At 59.5% G+C, this 17,854-nt stretch overlaps 1 protein-coding gene across 8 annotated transcripts in view; it reads left to right on the forward strand.

Annotated features, from left to right (window-relative positions):
• The window catches only part of LOC144498728 (protein-methionine sulfoxide oxidase mical3a-like), a 702,250-nt gene that overhangs the window by 325,706 nt on the left and 358,690 nt on the right, over window positions 1–17,854 (forward strand). For all 8 annotated transcript variants that reach the window (XM_078220302.1, XM_078220301.1, XM_078220303.1 and 5 more), the window contains one exon: window positions 10,182–10,289. In XM_078220302.1, the coding sequence (XP_078076428.1) occupies window positions 10,182–10,289 (108 nt within the window). The remainder of the gene's footprint in view (window positions 1–10,181; window positions 10,290–17,854) is intronic.

Genomic DNA, 17,854 nt, shown 5'->3' on the forward strand with positions numbered 1-17,854 from the left:
CGACACTGTGAGCCCAGTCCACACCGACGCTGTGACCCCAGTCCACACCGACACTGTGACCCCAGTCCACACCGACGCTGTGACCCCAGTCCACACCGACACTGTGAGCCCAGTCCACACCGACACTGTGAGCCCAGTCCACACCGACACTGTGACCCCAGTCCACACCGACACTGTGACCCCAGTCCAGACCGACGCTGTGACCCCAGTCCACACCGACGCTGTGACACAGAGTGAGCCCTGTCCCCACTAACCCATGCACAGAATGACCCCTATCCACACTGACCACTTGTACAGAGTGACACTTGTCCACACGGGTGTGGTGTACACGATGTAGAGATGTATTTTGGGATCCCTATTCTCAGTTATAACCAGTGCAGAGAACGATCCCAGGACTTTTGATGGATTTGTGTTTGTGTTTATCTATTTTGGGACAATTGTGTATCTCAGCTGCAACCCAGAATTCCAATGAAACAAGTGAGGTAGTCGATCGTATTGAGAGAGAGTGACCCGTGTCCACACTGACCCCTGTCATTTCGCACTGACCACGTGTGCAGAATTTTCCTGACTATTTCTCCCCTGAAGTAAAGTACACCTTTACTCATTCTGACTTTTTGCTCGTTTGTAAATTGTCCACTGCCCACGAATTAACATGTGTACAGAACCATACCATTTGTTAAAGGAACAGAAACCTGTTGCACATCATGTCGGGAATCTCGGGGCTATTTTCCTGTAACGTAGTGTTTAGAATGATACCGTGATTCTCGAGGAGACCTTTCCAATTTACACACATTGTAGAGAATGATCCCGTGTAGCACGGGGAATAATTTCCCTGTTGCACACAGTGTAGAGAATGATCCCATGAAGCTCGGGGAGTCATTTCCCAGTTACACACAGTGTAAAGAACAATCCCAGGATTTGTTGGTGGATTTGATGCTGTCTTTTTATATTTTAGGAAGTTTTAGGACGAAAGACACAGAGCGGGAAGCCAGAGAAACAAGTGAGTTAGTCCCTGCTGAAGATAGAGAGTAAACTTCACACCCACTGACCCCATGTACAGAATGACCCCTGTCCACGCTGAGCCTGTGTACAGAGCGACCCCCGTCCACACTGACCCTGTGTACAGAGTGACCCCTGCACATACTGACCCCATGTACAGAGTGAGCCCTGTCCACACGGATGTAATGTACACAATGTAGATATGTATTTTGGGATCTCTATTCCCAGTTGCAGACAGTACAGAGAACGATCCCAGGATTTCTGATGGATTTGTGTTTATCTATTTTAGGACAATTTTGTATCTCAGCTGCAAACCAGACTTCCAGTGAAACAAGTGAGTTAGTCGATCATATTGAGAAAGAGTGACCCCTGTCCACACTGGCCCTGTGACCCCTGTCCACACTGACCCCATGTACATTGTGACCCCTGTCCACACAGATCGCGTGTGCAGAGTGACATCTTCCACACTGACCCCATGTACGGAGTGTACCGTCCACACCGACCCCGTGTACGGAGTGTACCGTCCCCACTGACCCCGTGTACGGAGTGTACCGTCCACACCCGACCCCGTGTACGGAGTGTGCCGTCCACACTGACCCCGTGTACGGAGTGTACCGTCCCCACTGACCCCGTGTACGGAGTGTACCGTCCACACCCGACCCCGTGTACGGAGTGTGCCGTCCCCACTGACCCCGTGTACGGAGTGTACCGTCCACACTGACCCCGTGTACGGAGTGTACCGTCCACACTGACCCCGTGTACGGAGTGTACCGTCCCCACTGACCCCGTGTACGGAGTGTACCGTCCACAGCCGAACCCGTGTACGGAGTGTACCGTCCACACTGACCCCGTGTACGGAGTGTACCGTCCGCACTGACCCCGTGTACGGAGTGTACCGTCCACACTGACCCCGTGTACGGAGTGTACCGTCCACACTGACCCCGTGTACGGAGTGTACCGTCCACACTGACCCCGTGTACGGAGTGTACCGTCCACACTGACCCCGTGTACGGAGTGTACCGTCCCCACTGACGCCGTGTACGGAGTGTACCGTCCCCACTGACCCCGTGTACGGAGTGTACCGTCCACACTGACCCCGTGTACGGAGTGTACCGTCCCCACTGACCCCGTGTACGGAGTGTACCGTCCACACTGACCCCGTGTACGGAGTGTACCGTCCCCACTGACCCCGTGTACGGAGTGTACCGTCCACACCCGAACCCGTGTACGGAGTGTACCGTCCCCACTGACCCCGTGTACGGAGTGTACCGTCCACACTGACCCCGTGTACGGAGTGTACCGTCCGCACTGACCCCGTGTACGGAGTGTACCGTCCACACCCGAACCCGTGTACGGAGTGTACCGTCCGCACTGACCCCGTGTACGGAGTGTACCGTCCGCACTGACCCCGTGTACGGAGTGTACCGTCCGCACTGACCCCGTGTACGGAGTGTACCGTCCGCACTGACCCCGTGTACGGAGTGTACCGTCCGCACTGACCCCGTGTACGGAGTGTAACGTCCACACTGACCCCGTGTACGGAGTGTACCGTCCGCACTGACCCCGTGTACGGAGTGTACCGTCCCCACTGACCCCGTGCACGGAATGTACCGTCCCCACTGACCCCGTGTACGGAGTGTACCGTCCCCACTGACCCCGTGTACGGAGTGTACCGTCCCCACTGACCCCGTGTACGGAGTGTACCGTCCCCACTGACCCCGTGTACGGAGTGTACCGTCCCCACCGACCCCGTGTACGGAGTGTACCGTCCCCACTGACCCCGTGTATGGAGTGTACCGTCCCCACCGACCCCGTGTATGGAGTGTACCGTCCCCACTGACCCCGTGTACGGAGTGTACCGTCCCCACCGATCCCGTGTACGGAGTGTACCGTCCCCACCGATCCCGTGTACGGAGTGTACCGTCCCCACCGACCCCGTGTACGGAGTGTACCGTCCCCACCGACCCCGTGTACGGAGTGTACCGTCCCCACCGACCCCGTGTACGGAGTGTACCGTCCACACTGACCCCGTGTACGGAGTGTACCGTCCCCACTGACCCCGTGTACGGAGTGTACCGTCCCCACTGACCCCGTGTACGGAGTGTACCGTCCACACTGACCCCGTGTACGGAGTGTACCGTCCACACTGACCCCGTGTACGGAGTGTACCGTCCACACTGACCCCGTGTACGGAGTGTACCATCCGCACTGACCCCGTGTACGGAGTGTACCGTCCGCACTGACCCCGTGTACGGAGTGTACTGTCCGCACTGACCCCGTGTACGGAGTGTACCGTCCACACCCGAACCCGTGTACGGAGTGTACCGTCCCCACTGACCCCGTGTACGGAGTGTACCGTCCCCACTGACCCCGTGTACGGAGTGTACCGTCCCCACTGACCCCGTGTACGGAGTGTACCGTCCCCACTGACCCCGTGTACGGAGTGTACCGTCCGCACTGACCCCGTGTACGGAGTGTACCGTCCGCACTGACCCCGTGTACGGAGTGTACCGTCCCCACTGACCCCGTGTACGGAGTGTACCGTCCCCACTGACCCTGTGTACGGTGTGTACCGTCCCCACTGACCCCGTGTACGGAGTGTACCGTCCCCACTGACCCCGTGTACGGAGTGTACCGTCCCCACTGACCCCGTGTACGGAGTGTACCGTCCCCACTGACCCCGTGTACGGAGTGTACCGTCCCCACTGACCCCGTGTACGGAGTGTACCGTCCCCACTGACCCCGTGTACGGAGTGTACCGTCCCCACTGACCCCGTGTACGGAGTGTACCGTCCACACCGACCCCGTGTACGGAGTGTACCGTCCCCACTGACCCCGTGTACGGAGTGTACCGTCCCCACTGACCCCGTGTACGGAGTGTACCGTCCACACCCGACCCCCTGTACGGAGTGTACCGTCCACACTGACCCCGTGTACGGAGTGTACCGTCCGCACTGACCCCGTGTACGGAGTGTACCGTTCACACCCGACCCCCTGTACGGAGTGTACCGTCCACACTGACCCCGTGTACGGAGTGTACCGTCCGCACTGACCCCGTGTACGGAGTGTACCGTCCCCACTGACCCCGTGTACGGAGTGTACCGTCCCCACTGACCCCGTGTACGGAGTGTACCGTCCCCACTGACCCCGTGTACGGAGTGTACCGTCCCCACTGACCCCGTGTATGGAGTGTACCGTCCCCACTGACCCCGTGTACGGAGTGTACCGTCCACACTGACCCCCTGTACGGAGTGTACCGTCCACACTGACCCCGTGTACGGAGTGTACCGTCCGCACTGACCCCGTGTACGGAGTGTACCGTCCGCACTGACCCCGTGTACAGAGTGTAACGTCCACACCCGAACCCGTGTACGGAGTGTACCGTCCCCACTGACCCCGTGTACGGAGTGTACCGTCCACACTGACCCCGTGTACGGAGTGTACCGTCCACACCCGACCCCCTGTACGGAGTGTACCGTCCACACTGACCCCGTGTACGGAGTGTACCGTCCGCACTGACCCCGTGTACGGAGTGTACCGTTCACACCCGACCCCCTGTACGGAGTGTACCGTCCACACTGACCCCGTGTACGGAGTGTACCGTCCGCACTGACCCCGTGTACGGAGTGTACCGTCCCCACTGACCCCGTGTACGGAGTGTACCGTCCCCACTGACCCCGTGTACGGAGTGTACCGTCCCCACTGACCCCGTGTACGGAGTGTACCGTCCCCACTGACCCCGTGTACGGAGTGTACCGTCCCCACTGACCCCGTGTATGGAGTGTACCGTCCCCACTGACCCCGTGTACGGAGTGTACCGTCCACACTGACCCCCTGTACGGAGTGTACCGTCCGCACTGACCCCGTGTACGGAGTGTAACGTCCACACCCGAACCCGTGTACGGAGTGTACCGTCCCCACTGACCCCGTGTACGGAGTGTACCGTCCCCACTGACCCTGTGAACGGAGTGTACCGTCCGCACTGACCCCGTGTACGGAGTGTACCGTCCCCACTGACCCCGTGTACGGAGTGTACCGTCCCCACTGACCCCGTGTACGGAGTGTACCGTCCCCACTGACCCCGTGTACGGAGTGTACCGTCCCCACTGACCCCGTGTACGGAGTGTACCGTCCCCACTGACCCCGTGTACGGAGTGTACCGTCCCCACTGACCCCGTGTACGGAGTGTACCGTCCCCACTGACCCCGTGTACGGAGTGTACCGTCCCCACTGACCCCGTGTATGGAGTGTACCGTCCCCACTGACCCCGTGTACGGAGTGTACCGTCCACACTGACCCCCTGTACGGAGTGTACCGTCCACACTGACCCCGTGTACGGAGTGTACCGTCCGCACTGACCCCGTGTACGGAGTGTACCGTCCCCACTGACCCCGTGTACGGAGTGTACCGTCCCCACTGACCCCGTGTACGGAGTGTACCGTCCCCACTGACCCCGTGTACGGAGTGTACCGTCCACACTGACCCCGTGTACGGAGTGTACCGTCCCCACTGACCCCGTGTACGGAGTGTACCGTCCCCACTGACCCCGTGTACGGAGTGTACCGTCCCCACTGACCCCGTGTACGGAGTGTACCGTCCCCACTGACCCCGTGTACGGAGTGTACCGTCCACACCCGACCCCGTGTACGGAGTGTACCGTCCACACTGACCCCGTGTACGGAGTGTACCGTCCCCACTGACCCCGTGTACGGGGTGCACTTTCCACACTAACCCATGTACTATGTTAATTGTTGTGGGCTTTAAACTGAAAGATAAAAGATGTGGTTTTCCCAAGCAGATTCAAAATAACAACAACCAATTTATGGTAGATGTTGCCTGTACAGAGTAGAAAATGAATCTAAGGCAGGACCCTGTAAAGAATCCCGATTACATCACCATCACATGATCTGACTGGCTCTTAACAACCACTTAAAGATATAACATCACTCGCCCTTTGCTTCTGTGGTGATGACAATAAATTACTTTGATATTATACATGGGATTACTAATAGTTAGATACACTACCATTACTCATTATACACAATGAATATAAAAGTTGCTAGGAGGGGATCTATTCCTCTTTGGTTGTATCGGACAGCTGTGATTGAACTGAGAAGTATGATTTGGAACTTCAGTAGACACTTCTTTTCTTTTTCATTCTGTATCATTCGTGCTTGGTATAGTAGCAAAGTCACAATCTTCAAGCAACTCACATTCAATTAAGTCTTCCATCGTAGTATTCACAACACATAAAGAAATAGAGCATAGAGTGGGACTCTTTTGAGGAGCAGTTGATCGGAGTGCAGGACAGGCATGTGCCTATGAAAAGCAAGGACCGTGAATGACCAGGGAAATTGCGAGTCTGGTCAAAAACAAAAAGGATGCATACATAAAGTCTAGGCAATTAAAAAGAGATGAAGCATTTGAAGAATACAGGGAAAGTAGAAAAGAGCTCAAACAGGGAGTTAGGAGGACAGAAAGGGTTCACGAAATGTCCTTGGCAGACAGGATTAAGGAGAATTCCAAGGCATTTTATACATATTTGAAGAACAAGAGAGTAGCTGGAGAAAAAGTTGGTCCACTTAAGGACAAATGAGGGAAATTATGTGTAGAACCAAAGGAAATGGGTGAGATCCTTAATGAGTACTTTGCATCAGTATTCACAAAGGAGAGGGACATGTCGATGTCTCAGAGGGGGGGGGGGACCTTTTAGAATGATTCATCATTACAAGGGAGGAAGTGTTAGATGAATTAAAAAGCATTAAGGTAGACATAGTCCCAGAGCCAGGTGGCATCTATCCCAGATTACTGAGGGAAGCAAGAGATGAAATTTTTGGGCCTCTAACAAAAATCATTGTTTCCTCGTTGGCCACTGTTGAGGTCCCAGAAGATTGGAGGATAGTCAATGTTGTCCTGTTATTTAAGAATGGTAGCAAGGATACCCACGTAATTATAGGCCAGGGAGTTTGACATCAGTGATAGTGAAATTGTTGGAGAAGATTCTTGGAGATAGGATCGAGACACATTTGGAACTGAATGGTCTTGTTAGTGACGGACAGCATGGTTTTGTATCTCGGAGGTCATGATGCACTAATTTAGTTGCATTTTTTGAGGAGGTGACAGAATGATTGACGAGGAAAGGGCTGTGGATGTTGTCTACATGGACTTTAGTAAAGCATTTGACAAGGTCCCTCATGGCAGGCTGGTGCAAAAGATTAAATCTCACGGGATCAGGGGTGAATTAACTAGGTGGATTCAGCACTGGCTTGGCCATCGAAGACAGGGTGATGGTGGAAGGGTGTTTTCCTGAATGGAGGCCTGTAACTAGTGGTGTTCCGCAGGGATCAGTGCTGGGACCTCTGTTGTTTGTAATATAGATAAATGACTTGGAAGAAAACGTAGCTGGTCTGATAAGCAAGTTTGCAGATGATACTAAGATTGGCAGAGTTGCAGATAGTGATGAAGATTGTCAGAGAATATAGCAAGATATAGATAGGCTGGAACATTGAGTGGAGAAATGGCAGATGGAATTTAATCCAGACAAATGCGAGGTGATGTATTTTAGTAGATCCAATTCAGGTGGGAACTACAAAATAAATGGCAGAACTATCAGGAGCATAGACATACACAGATCTGGGAGTACAGGTCCACAGATCCTTTAAAGTGGGAGCACAGGTGGAAAAGGTGGGGAAGAAAGCATATGGCATGCTTGCCTTCACCACAATACGAGAAGGATATGGAGGCTTTGGAGAGAGTACAGAAGAGTTTTACCAGGGTGTTGTCTGGTATGGAGGGTATTAGCTATGAGGAGATATTTAATAAATTGGGATTGTTCTTCCTGGAAAGACGGAGGCTGAGGGGGCGACCTGACAGAAGTTTATAAAATTATGTGGAGTATAGATAGGGTGAACGGTGGGAAGCTTATTCCCAGAGCAGAAATGACAATTACAAGGGGGTGCAAGTTCAAGATAAGAGGGGAAAGGTTTAGTGGAGATGTGCGGGCTAAGTTTTTTACACAGAGGGTGGTGGGGTCTGGAATGCACAGCCAGGTGAGGTGGTGGAGGCAGGTACGTTAGCGACATTTAGATGCACGAACAGATGGGGAATAGAAGGATATGAGCAGTTGGTCTCGATAGGACAATGTGATCGGCGCAGGCTTGGAGGGCTGAAGGACCTGTTCCTGTGCTATACTGCTTTTTGTTACTTGTTCTAGAAGCAGGCGAAAGCCATTTGACTTTTCGAGCCTGCTTTGCCTTTCATTTTGATCATGGCTGATCATCAAATTCGCTAGCCTGATCATGCCTCCCTCCCCCTTATCACTTGATCCTTTAGCCCCAAGAGCTATACCTAATTTCTTCTTGAAATCATACAATATTCTGGCCACAACTACTTCATGGTCGTGAATTCGACAGATTCACCCTCTTTGGGTGAAGAAATTTCATCTCACCTCAGTTTGAAAAGGTTTACCCCTTATCCTCAAATTAAAACCCCAAGTTCTGGACTTTCCCTCCATCCGGAACATTCTTTCTGAATCTACCCCATCTAATCATATTGGAATTTTAGAAGTTTCCATGAGATCCCCTCTCACTCTTCTCAACTCCAATGAATATAATCCTAATCTCTCCTCATGTGAAAGACCTGCCATCCCGGGAATCAGCCTGGTAAAGCTTCGTTGTACTCCCTCTATAGTAAGGACATCCTTCCTCAGATAAGGACACCAAAACTGCACACAATACTCCAGGTGCGGCCTCACCAATGCCCAGTTCAGTTGCAGTTCGACATCCCTATTCCTATACTCAAATCCTCTCGCTATGAAGGCCAATATACCATTTGCCTTCTTTACTGACCGTTGAACCTGCGCGATTACTTTTAACAACTGATGCACGAAAAGAAAGGAGAAGGCATTGGTGAGACCACATCTCGAATAGTGTGTGTAGTTTTGGTCTCCTTATTTAAGGAAGGATGTAAATGAGTTAGTGTGGTTCAGAGAAGATTTACTAGACTGATACCTGGAATGAATGGATTGTCTTGAGGTTGGACAGGCTGGGATTGGTTACACAGGAGTTTAGAAGAGTGAGGAGTGATTTGATTAAAGTATATAAGATCTTGAGTGGTCCTGCAAAGGTGGACGTGGAAGACAACAATTTCTGGGGAGACGCTGTTTTAAAATTAGGGGTTGCTCTGATATAACAGAGCCTCGGAGAATTTTTTTCTCGTGAGAAGATTGCATGAATTTGGAACACTGCCTCAGAGTGGTGAAGGCGGGGCCATTTTTAAGGCAGAGGTAGAAATATTTTCATTACACAAGGGTATCAAAGGTTATCAGGGGTCGATGGGAATTTGGAATTTGAAACACAAGCAGATCAGCCATGATCTCATTGAATGGTGAAGTCGGCTTGAGGAGCCGAATGGCCAACTTCTGCTCCTATTTTGTATGTTCATGTGGAGTAGGACTCTGTTTTCTTTCACTGTCCCTTTTATTCCAGGGGCTTGAACTTTCTTAGCCAAACCTGGCACTTTATCAAAGACTTTTTGGAAGTCCATGTACACCACATCGATCATATTACCTTCATCAACCTCATGTTACCTCATCAAAAACTCAATCATGTTTTTAAAAACAATTTGTTCTTAATAAAGGACGGCCTTAATTAATCCACACTTTTGTCCAATTGATTGTTAATTGCGTCCTGGTTTACTGTTTCTCAACACTTTCCCACCACCTAAGTTAAACTGATTGGTCTGTAATTGCTGGGCTTATCTTTACATAATTTTTGAATGAGGTTGTACTTTTGCAATTCTTTAGTCCTCTGGCACCACCCCTGAGTCTAAGGAAGACTGAACAATTATGTACAGTACCTCTGCAATTTCTTCCTTTCATTTCTTCACCATTCTTCGAAGCATTTGATCTGGTCCGAGCAATTTATTAACATTGAGTACAGAAAGCCTTATCACATAGCTCCTTTTTATCAATGTTGACCTTGTCCAGTATCCCATCTGGCTCCTTTAGATCTGTTGATAGTGTGTCACTGTGATGGAGGAGTTGGTGAAGTGGGTGGAACTGAGATAATAACAGTGAAACAGAGATTGCACGTTTAACACGATATTTACACTCTGCGCGGAACTGGTAGGCTGTGTTTTTCAGGGTGACACCCTGACCCTCCCAATTTTGTGTTTCATTTCAGGAGGAAAGGGACCCATACCAGAAGGGCAGTGTCAAATCAATCGCCAACCAGTTTTTGGCCAAGTCAGATAGTAACGTTCCTGGACCATCACATGGACTGAAGAGACAAGTAAGGTCTTGGTGAATGGGAAGGGATCTTTGTGGCATGAGGCCTGTGTGTGCCTGTCTGTGTGTCTGTGCACGTGCCTGTCTGTTGTGTATTGCTATGTGTGGGGGTGGTGTGTGAAGAAGAACAGTGTGTGTGTGGGGGAGGAACAGTGTGGCCGCAGCTGGACTACCGTGTGCAGTATTGGTCCCATTATTTGCGGAAGGATATATTGGCTTGGAGGGAGTGCAGAGAATGTTCACCAGGTTGATACCAGAGATGAGGGGTGTTGATTATGAGGAGAGACTGAGCAGTGCCCTCCCCAGTGCCCTGGGTAATGCCCTCCCCACTGCCCTGGGTAACCCCCTCCCCACTGCCCTGGGTAACCCCCTCCCTAGTGCCCTGGGTAACCCCCTCGCCACTGCCCTGGGTAACCCCCTCCCCAGTGCCCTGGGTAACCACTCCCCAGTGCCCTGGGGAACCCCCTCCCCAGTGCCCTGGGTAACCCCCTCCCCAGTGCCCTGGGTAACCCCCTCCCCAGTGCCCTGGGTAACCCCCTCCCCAGTGCCCTGGGTAACCCCCTCGCCACTGCCCTGGGTAACCCCCTCCCCAGTGCCCTGGGTAACCACTCCCCAGTGCCCTGGGGAACCCCCTCCCCAGTGCCCTGGGGAACCCCCTCCCCAGTGCCCTGGGGAACCCCCTCCCCAGTGCCCTGGGGAACCCCCTCCCCAGTGCCCTGGGGAACCCCCTCCCCAGTGCCCTGGGGAACCCCCTCCCCAGTGCCCTGGGTAACCCCCTCGCCACTGCCCTGGGTAACCCCCTCCCCAGTGCACTGGGTAACCCCCTCCCCAGTGCACTGGGTAACCCCCTCCCCAGTGCCCTGGGTAACCACTCCCCAGTGCCCTGGGTAACCCCGTCCCCACTGCCCTGGGTAACCACTCCCCAGTGCCCTGGGTAACCCACTGCCCTGGGTAACCCCCTCCCCACTGCCCTGGGTAACCCCCTCCCCAGTGCCCTGGGTAACCCCCTCGCCACTGCCCTGGGTAACCACTCCCCAGTGCCCTGGGTAACCACGTCCCCAGTGCCCTGGGTAACCCCCTCCCCAGTGCCCTGGTTCACCCCCTCCCCACTTCCCCCGGGTGACCCTCCCCAATGCCCTGGGTAATCCCCTCTCCACTGCCTTGGGTAACACCCCTCCCCCCTTTGCCTTGGGTAACTTCCTTGGATAGCCACGTACCCCCCTTCCTTGGGTATCCCCCTCCTGCTCTGGGTAAACCCCTGCTCACTGCCCTGGTTCACACCCTCTTCCCCAACTGCCCTGGGTAACACCCGCCCCACTGCCCTGGGTAGCCCCCTCCTTGCACTTTCCTGGGTATTCCGTTCCCCCCACTTTCCTGGGTATCCCCTTGCCCCTACAGCCTTGAGTATCCCCCTCCCACAATTGCCCTGGATAATGCTGTCCCCCCACTGCCCTGGGTAATTCCCCTCCGCACTGCCTTGGGTAACTGCCCCCCCCCCCCCACGTCCCTCCCCTGCCCTGATTAACCCCCTCCCCACTGCCCTTGTTAACCCCCTCCCCACTGCCCTTGTTAACCCCCTCCCCACTGCCCCGGTTCACCCCCTCCCCACTGCCCCGGTTCACCCCCTCCCCACTGCCCCGGTTCACCCCCTCCCCACTGCCCTGGTTCACCCCCTCCCCACTGCTCTGGTTCACCCCCTCCCCACCGCCCTGGGTAACCCCCTCCCCAGTTCCCTGGGTAACCGCCTCCGCACTGCCCTGGGTAACCCCCTCCCCACTGACTGGGTAACCCCCTTCCCACTGCCCTGGTTTACCCCCTCCCCACTGTCTTCGGTGGCCCCTCCCCACAGCGCTGGGTGGCCCTCTCCCCACTGCCCTGGGTGGCCCCCTCCCCACTGCCCTGGGTGGCCCCCTCCCCACTGCCCTGGGTGGCCCCCTCCCCACTGCCCTGGGTGGCCCCCTCCCCGCTGCCCTGGGTGGCCCCCTCCCCACTGCCCTGGGTGGCCCCCTCCCCACTGCCCTGGGTAATCCCCGCCGGACTGTCCTGGGCAACCCCCGCACCACTGCCCTGGGTAACCCCCTCCCCAGTGCCCTGGGCAACCCCCTCAGCACCGCTCTGGGTAACCCCGGCCGCACCGCCCTGGGTAACCCTCTCCGCACCGCCCTGGGTAACCCCCTCCGCACCGCCCTGGGTAACCCCCTCCGCACCGCCCTGGGTAACCCCCTCCGCACCGCCCTGGGTAACCCCCTCCGCACCGCCCTGGGTAACCCCCTCCGCACCGCCCTGGGTAGCCCCCTCCGCACCGCCCTGGGTAACCCCCTCCGCACCGCCCTGGGTAACCCCCTCCGCACCGCCCTGGGTAACCCCCTCCGCACCGCCCTGGGTAACCCCCTCCGCATCGCCCTGGGTAACCCCCTCCGCACCGCCCCGGGTAACCCCCTCCGCACCGACGTGGGTAACCCCCTCCGCACCGCCCTGGGTAACCCCCTCCCCACCGCCCTGGGTAACCCCCTCCCCACTGCCCTGGGTATCCCCCTCCCCAGTGCCCTGGGTACCCACCTCCCCACTGTCCTGGGTGGCCCCTCCCCACTGTCCTGGGTGGCCCCTCCCCACTGTCCTGGGTGGCCCCTTCCCACTGTCCTGGGTGGCCCCTCCCCACTGTCCTGGGTGGCCACTCCCCACTGTAGTGGGTGGCTCCCTCGCCGCTGCACTTGGTAATCCTCGCCGGAGTGCCCTGGGCAACCCCCGCACCACAGCCCTGGATAACTCACAGCCCAGGGTAACCCCCCTCCCCAGTGCCCTGGGCAACCCCCTCCCCAGTGCCCTGGGCAAGCCCGCACCACTGCCCTGGATAGCCCCCAACCTCACTGCCCTGGGTAACCCCCTCCGCTCTGCCCTGGGTAACCCCCTCCGCACTGCCCTGGGTAACCCCCTCTGCACTGCCCTGGGTAACGCCCTCCGCACCGCCATGGGTAACCCCCCCGCACTGCCCTGGGTCACCCCCTTCCCACTGTCCTGGTTCACCCCCTCCCCACTGCCCTGGTTCACCCCCTCCCCACTGCCCTGGTTCACACCCTCCCCACTGCCCTGGTTCACCCCCTTCCCACTGCCCTGGTTCACCCCCTCCCCACTGCCCTGGTTCACCCCCTCCCCACTGCCCTGGTTCACACCCTCCCCACTGCCCTGGTTCACACCCTCCCCACTGCCCTGGGTATCCCCCTCCCCACTGCCCTTCGTAACTCCCTTCCCACTGCCCTGGTTCACCCCTTCCCCACTGCCCTGGGTCACACCCTCCACACTGCCCCGGTTCTCCCCCTCCCCACTGCCCTGGTTCACACCCTCCCCACTGCCCTGGGTAACCCTCTCCCCACTGCCCTGGGTAACCCGCTCCCCACTGCTGTGGGTAACCCCCTCCCCACTGCTGTGGGTAACCCCCTCCCCACTGCTGTGGGTAACCCCCTCCCCACTGCCCTGGGTAACCCCCTCCCCACTGCCCTGGGTAATCCCCTCCCCACTGCCCTGCGTAACACCCTCCTCACTGCCCTGGGTAACCCCCTCCGCACCGCCCTGGGTAACCCCCTCCGCACCGCCCTGGGTAACCCCCTCCGCACCGCCCTGGGTAACCCCCTCCGCACCGCCCTGGGTAACCCCCTCCGCACGGCCCTGGGTAACCCCCTCCGCACGGCCCTGGGTAACCCCCTCCGCACGGCCCTGGGTAACCCCCTCCGCACGGCCCTGGGTAACCCCCTCCGCACGGCCCTGGGTAACCCCCTCCGCACGGCCCTGGGTAACCCCCTCCGCACGGCCCTGGGTAACCCCCTCCGCACCGCCCTGGGTAACCCCCTCCGCACCGCCCTGGGTAACCCCCTCCGCACCGCCCTGGGTAACCCCCTCCGCACCGCCCTGGGTAACCCCCTCCGCACCGCCCTGGGTAACCCCCTCCGCACCGCCCTGGGTAACCCCCTCCGCACCGCCCTGGGTAACCCCCTCCGCACCGCCCTGGGTAACCCCCTCCGCACCGCCCTGGGTAACCCCCTCCGCACCGCCCTGGGTAACCCCCTCCGCACCGCCCTGGGTAACCCCCTCCCCAGTGCCCTGGGTACCTACCTCCCCAGTGCCCTGGGTAACCCCCACCCCAGTGCCCTGGGTAACCCCCTCTCCACTGCACTGGGTAACCCCTCCCCAGTGCCCTGGGTAACCCCCTCCCCACAGCCCTGGGTAACCCTCTCCGCACCGCCCTGGGTAACCCCCTCCCCACTGCCCTGGGTAACCCCCTCCCCAGTGCCCTGGGTAACCACCTCCCCAGTGCCCTGGGTAACCCCCACCCCAGTGCCCTGGGTAACCCCCTCTCCAGTGCACTGGGTAACCCCTCCCCAGTGCCCTGGGTAACCCCCTCCCCAGTGCCCTGGGTAACCCCCTCCCCAGTGCCCTGGGTAACCCCCTCCCCAGTGCCCTGGGTAACCCCCTCCCCAGTGCCCTGGGTAACCCCCTCCCCAGTGCCCTGGGTAACCCCCTCCGCACCGCCCTGGGTAACCCTCTCCGCACCGCCCTGGGTAACCCCCACCCCAGTGCCCTGGGTAACCCCCTCCCCAGTGCCCTGGGTAACCCCCTCCCCAATGCCCTGGGTAACCCCCTCCCCAATGCCCTGGGTAACCCCCTCCCCAGTGCCCTGGGTAACCACCTCCCCAGTGCCCTGGGTAACCCTCTCCGCACCGCCCTGGGAAACCCCCACCCCAGTGCCCTGGGTAACACCCTCCCCACAGCCCTGGGTAACCCCCTCCCCACCGCCCTGGGTAACCCCCTCAGCACCGCCCTGGGTAACCCCCTCCGCACCGCCCTGGGTAACCCTCTCCACACCGCCCTGGGTAACCCCCTCCGCACCGCCCTGGGTAACCCCCTCCCCACTGCCCTGGGTATCCCCCTCCCCAGTGCCCTGGGTACCCGCCTCCCCACTGTCCTGGGTGGCCCCTCCCCACTGTCCTGGGTGGCCCCTCCCCACTGTCCTGGGTGGCCCCTCCCCACTGTCCTGGGTGGCCCCTCCCCACTGTCCTGGGTGGCCCCTCCCCACTGTCCTGTGTGGCCACTCCCCACTGTAGTGGGTGGCTCCCTCGCCGCTGCACTTGGTAATCCTCGCCGGAGTGCCCTGAGCAACCCCCGCACCACTGCCCTGGATAACTCACAGCCCAGGGTAACCCCCCTCCCCAGTGCCCTGGGCAACCCCCTCCCCAGTGCCCTGGGCAAGCCCGCACCACTGCCCTGGATAACCCCCAACCTCACTGCCCTGGGTAACCCCCTCCGCTCTGCCCTGGTTCACACCCCCCCGCACTGCCCTGGGTCACCCCCTTCCCACTGTCCTGGTTCACACCCCCCCGCACTGCCCTGGGTCACCCCCTTCCCACTGTCCTGGTTCACCCCCTCCCCACTGCCCTGGTTCACCCCCTCCCCACTGCCCTGGTTCACCCCCTCCCCACTGCCCTGGTTCACCCCCTCCCCACTGCCCTGGTTCACACCCTCCCCACTGCCCTGGGCATCCCCCTCCCCACTGCCCTTCGTAATTCCCTTCCCACTGCCCTGGTTCACCCCCTCCCCACTGCCCTGGTTCACCCCCTCCCCACTGCCCTGGTTCACCCCCTCCCCACTGCCCTGGTTCACACCCTCCCCACTGCCCTGGTTCACCCCCTCCCCACTGCCCTGGTTCACCCCCTCCCCACTGCCCTGGTTCACCCCCTTCCCACTGTCCTGGTTCACACCCTCCCCACAGCCCTGGTTCACACCCTCCCCACTGCCCCGGTTCTCCCCCTCCCCACTGCCCTGGATCACCCCTCCCCACTGCCCTGGTTCACGCCCTCCCCACTGCCCTTCGTAACTCCCTTCCCACTGCACTGGTTCACCCCTTCCCCACTGCCCTGGGTCACACCCTCCCCACTGCCCCGGTTCTCCCCCTCCCCACTGCCCTGGATCACCCCTCCCCACTGCCCTGGTTCAACCCCTCCCCACTGCCCTGGGTAACCCCCTCCCCACTGCCCTGGGTAACCCCCTCCCCCGTGCCCTGGGTAACCCCCTCCCCAGTGCCCTGGGTAACCCCCTCCCCAGTGCGCTGGGTAACCCTCTCCCCAGTGCCCTGGGTGACCCCCTCCCCAGTACCCTGGGTGACCCCCTCCCCAGTGCCCTGGGTGACCCCCTCCCCAGTGCCCTGGGTAACCACCTCCCCAGTGCCCTGGGTAACCCCCACCCCAGTGCCCTGGGTAACCCCCTCCCCAGTGCACTGGGTAACCCCTCCCAAATGCACTGGGTAACCCCCTCCCCAGTGCCCTGGGTAACCCCCTCCCCAGTGCCCTGGGTAACCCCCTCCCCACATCCCTGGGTAACCCCCTCCCCACATCCCTGGGTAACCCCCTCCCCAGTGCCCTGGGTAACCCCATCCCCAGTGCCCTGGGTAACCCCCTCCGCACCGCCCTGGGTAACCCCCACCCCAGTGCCCTGGGTAACACCCTCCCCACAGCCCTGGGTAACACCCTCCCCAGTGCCCTGGGTAACCCCCTCCGCACAGCCCTGGGTAACCCCCTCCACACCGCCCTGGGTAACCCTCTCCGCACCGCCCTGGGTAACCCTCTCCGCACCGCCCTGGGTAACCCTCTCCGCACCGCCCTGGGTAACCCCCTCCGCACCGCCCTGCGTAACCCCCTCCGCACCGCCCTGCGTAACCCCCTCCGCACCGCTCTGGGTAACCCCCTCCCCACTGCCCTGGGGAACCCCCTCCCCACTGCCCTGGTTCACCCCATTCCCACTGCCCTGGTTCACACCCTCCCCACTGCCCTGGTTCACACCCTCGCCACTGCCCTGGGTAACCCCCTCCCCACTGCCCTGGGTAACCCCCTCCCCACTGTCTTCGGTGGCCCCTCCCCTCAGCCCTGGGTGGCTCTCTCCCCACTGCACTGGTTGGCCCCCTCCCCACTGCCCTGGTTGGCCCCCTCCCCACTGCCCTGGGTGGCCCCCTCCCCACTGCCCTTGGTGGCCCCCTCCCCACTGCCCTGGGTGGCCCCCTCCCCACTGCCCTGGGTGGCCCCCTCCCCACTGCCCTGGGTGGCCCCCTCCCCACTGCCCTGGGTGGCCCCCTCCCCACTGCCCTGGGTGGCCCCCTCCCCACTGCCCTGGGTGGCCCCCACCCCACTGCCCTGGGTGGCCCCCTCCCCACTGCCCTGGGTGGCCCCCTCCCCACTGCCGTGGGTGGCCCCCTCCCCACTGCCTTGGGTGGCCCCCTCCCCACTGCCCTGGGCAACTCCCGCACCACTGCCCAGGGTAACCCCCCAACCTCACTGCCCTGGGTAACCCCCTCCGCACCGCCCTGGGTAACCCCCTCCGCACCGCCCTGGGTAACCCACTCCGCACCGCCCTGGGTAACCCCCTCCCCACTGCGCTGGGTAACCCCCTCCCCACTGCGCTGGGTAACCCCCTCCCCACTGCGCTGGGTAACCCCCTCCCCACTGCGCTGGGTAACCCCCTCCCCACCGCCCTGGGTAACCCCCTCCGCACCGCCCTGGGTAACCCCCTCCGCACCGCCCTGGGTAT

This window comes from Mustelus asterias, chromosome 9 (assembly GCF_964213995.1).
Source record: "Mustelus asterias chromosome 9, sMusAst1.hap1.1, whole genome shotgun sequence".
Lineage (NCBI taxonomy): Eukaryota > Metazoa > Chordata > Chondrichthyes > Carcharhiniformes > Triakidae > Mustelus > Mustelus asterias.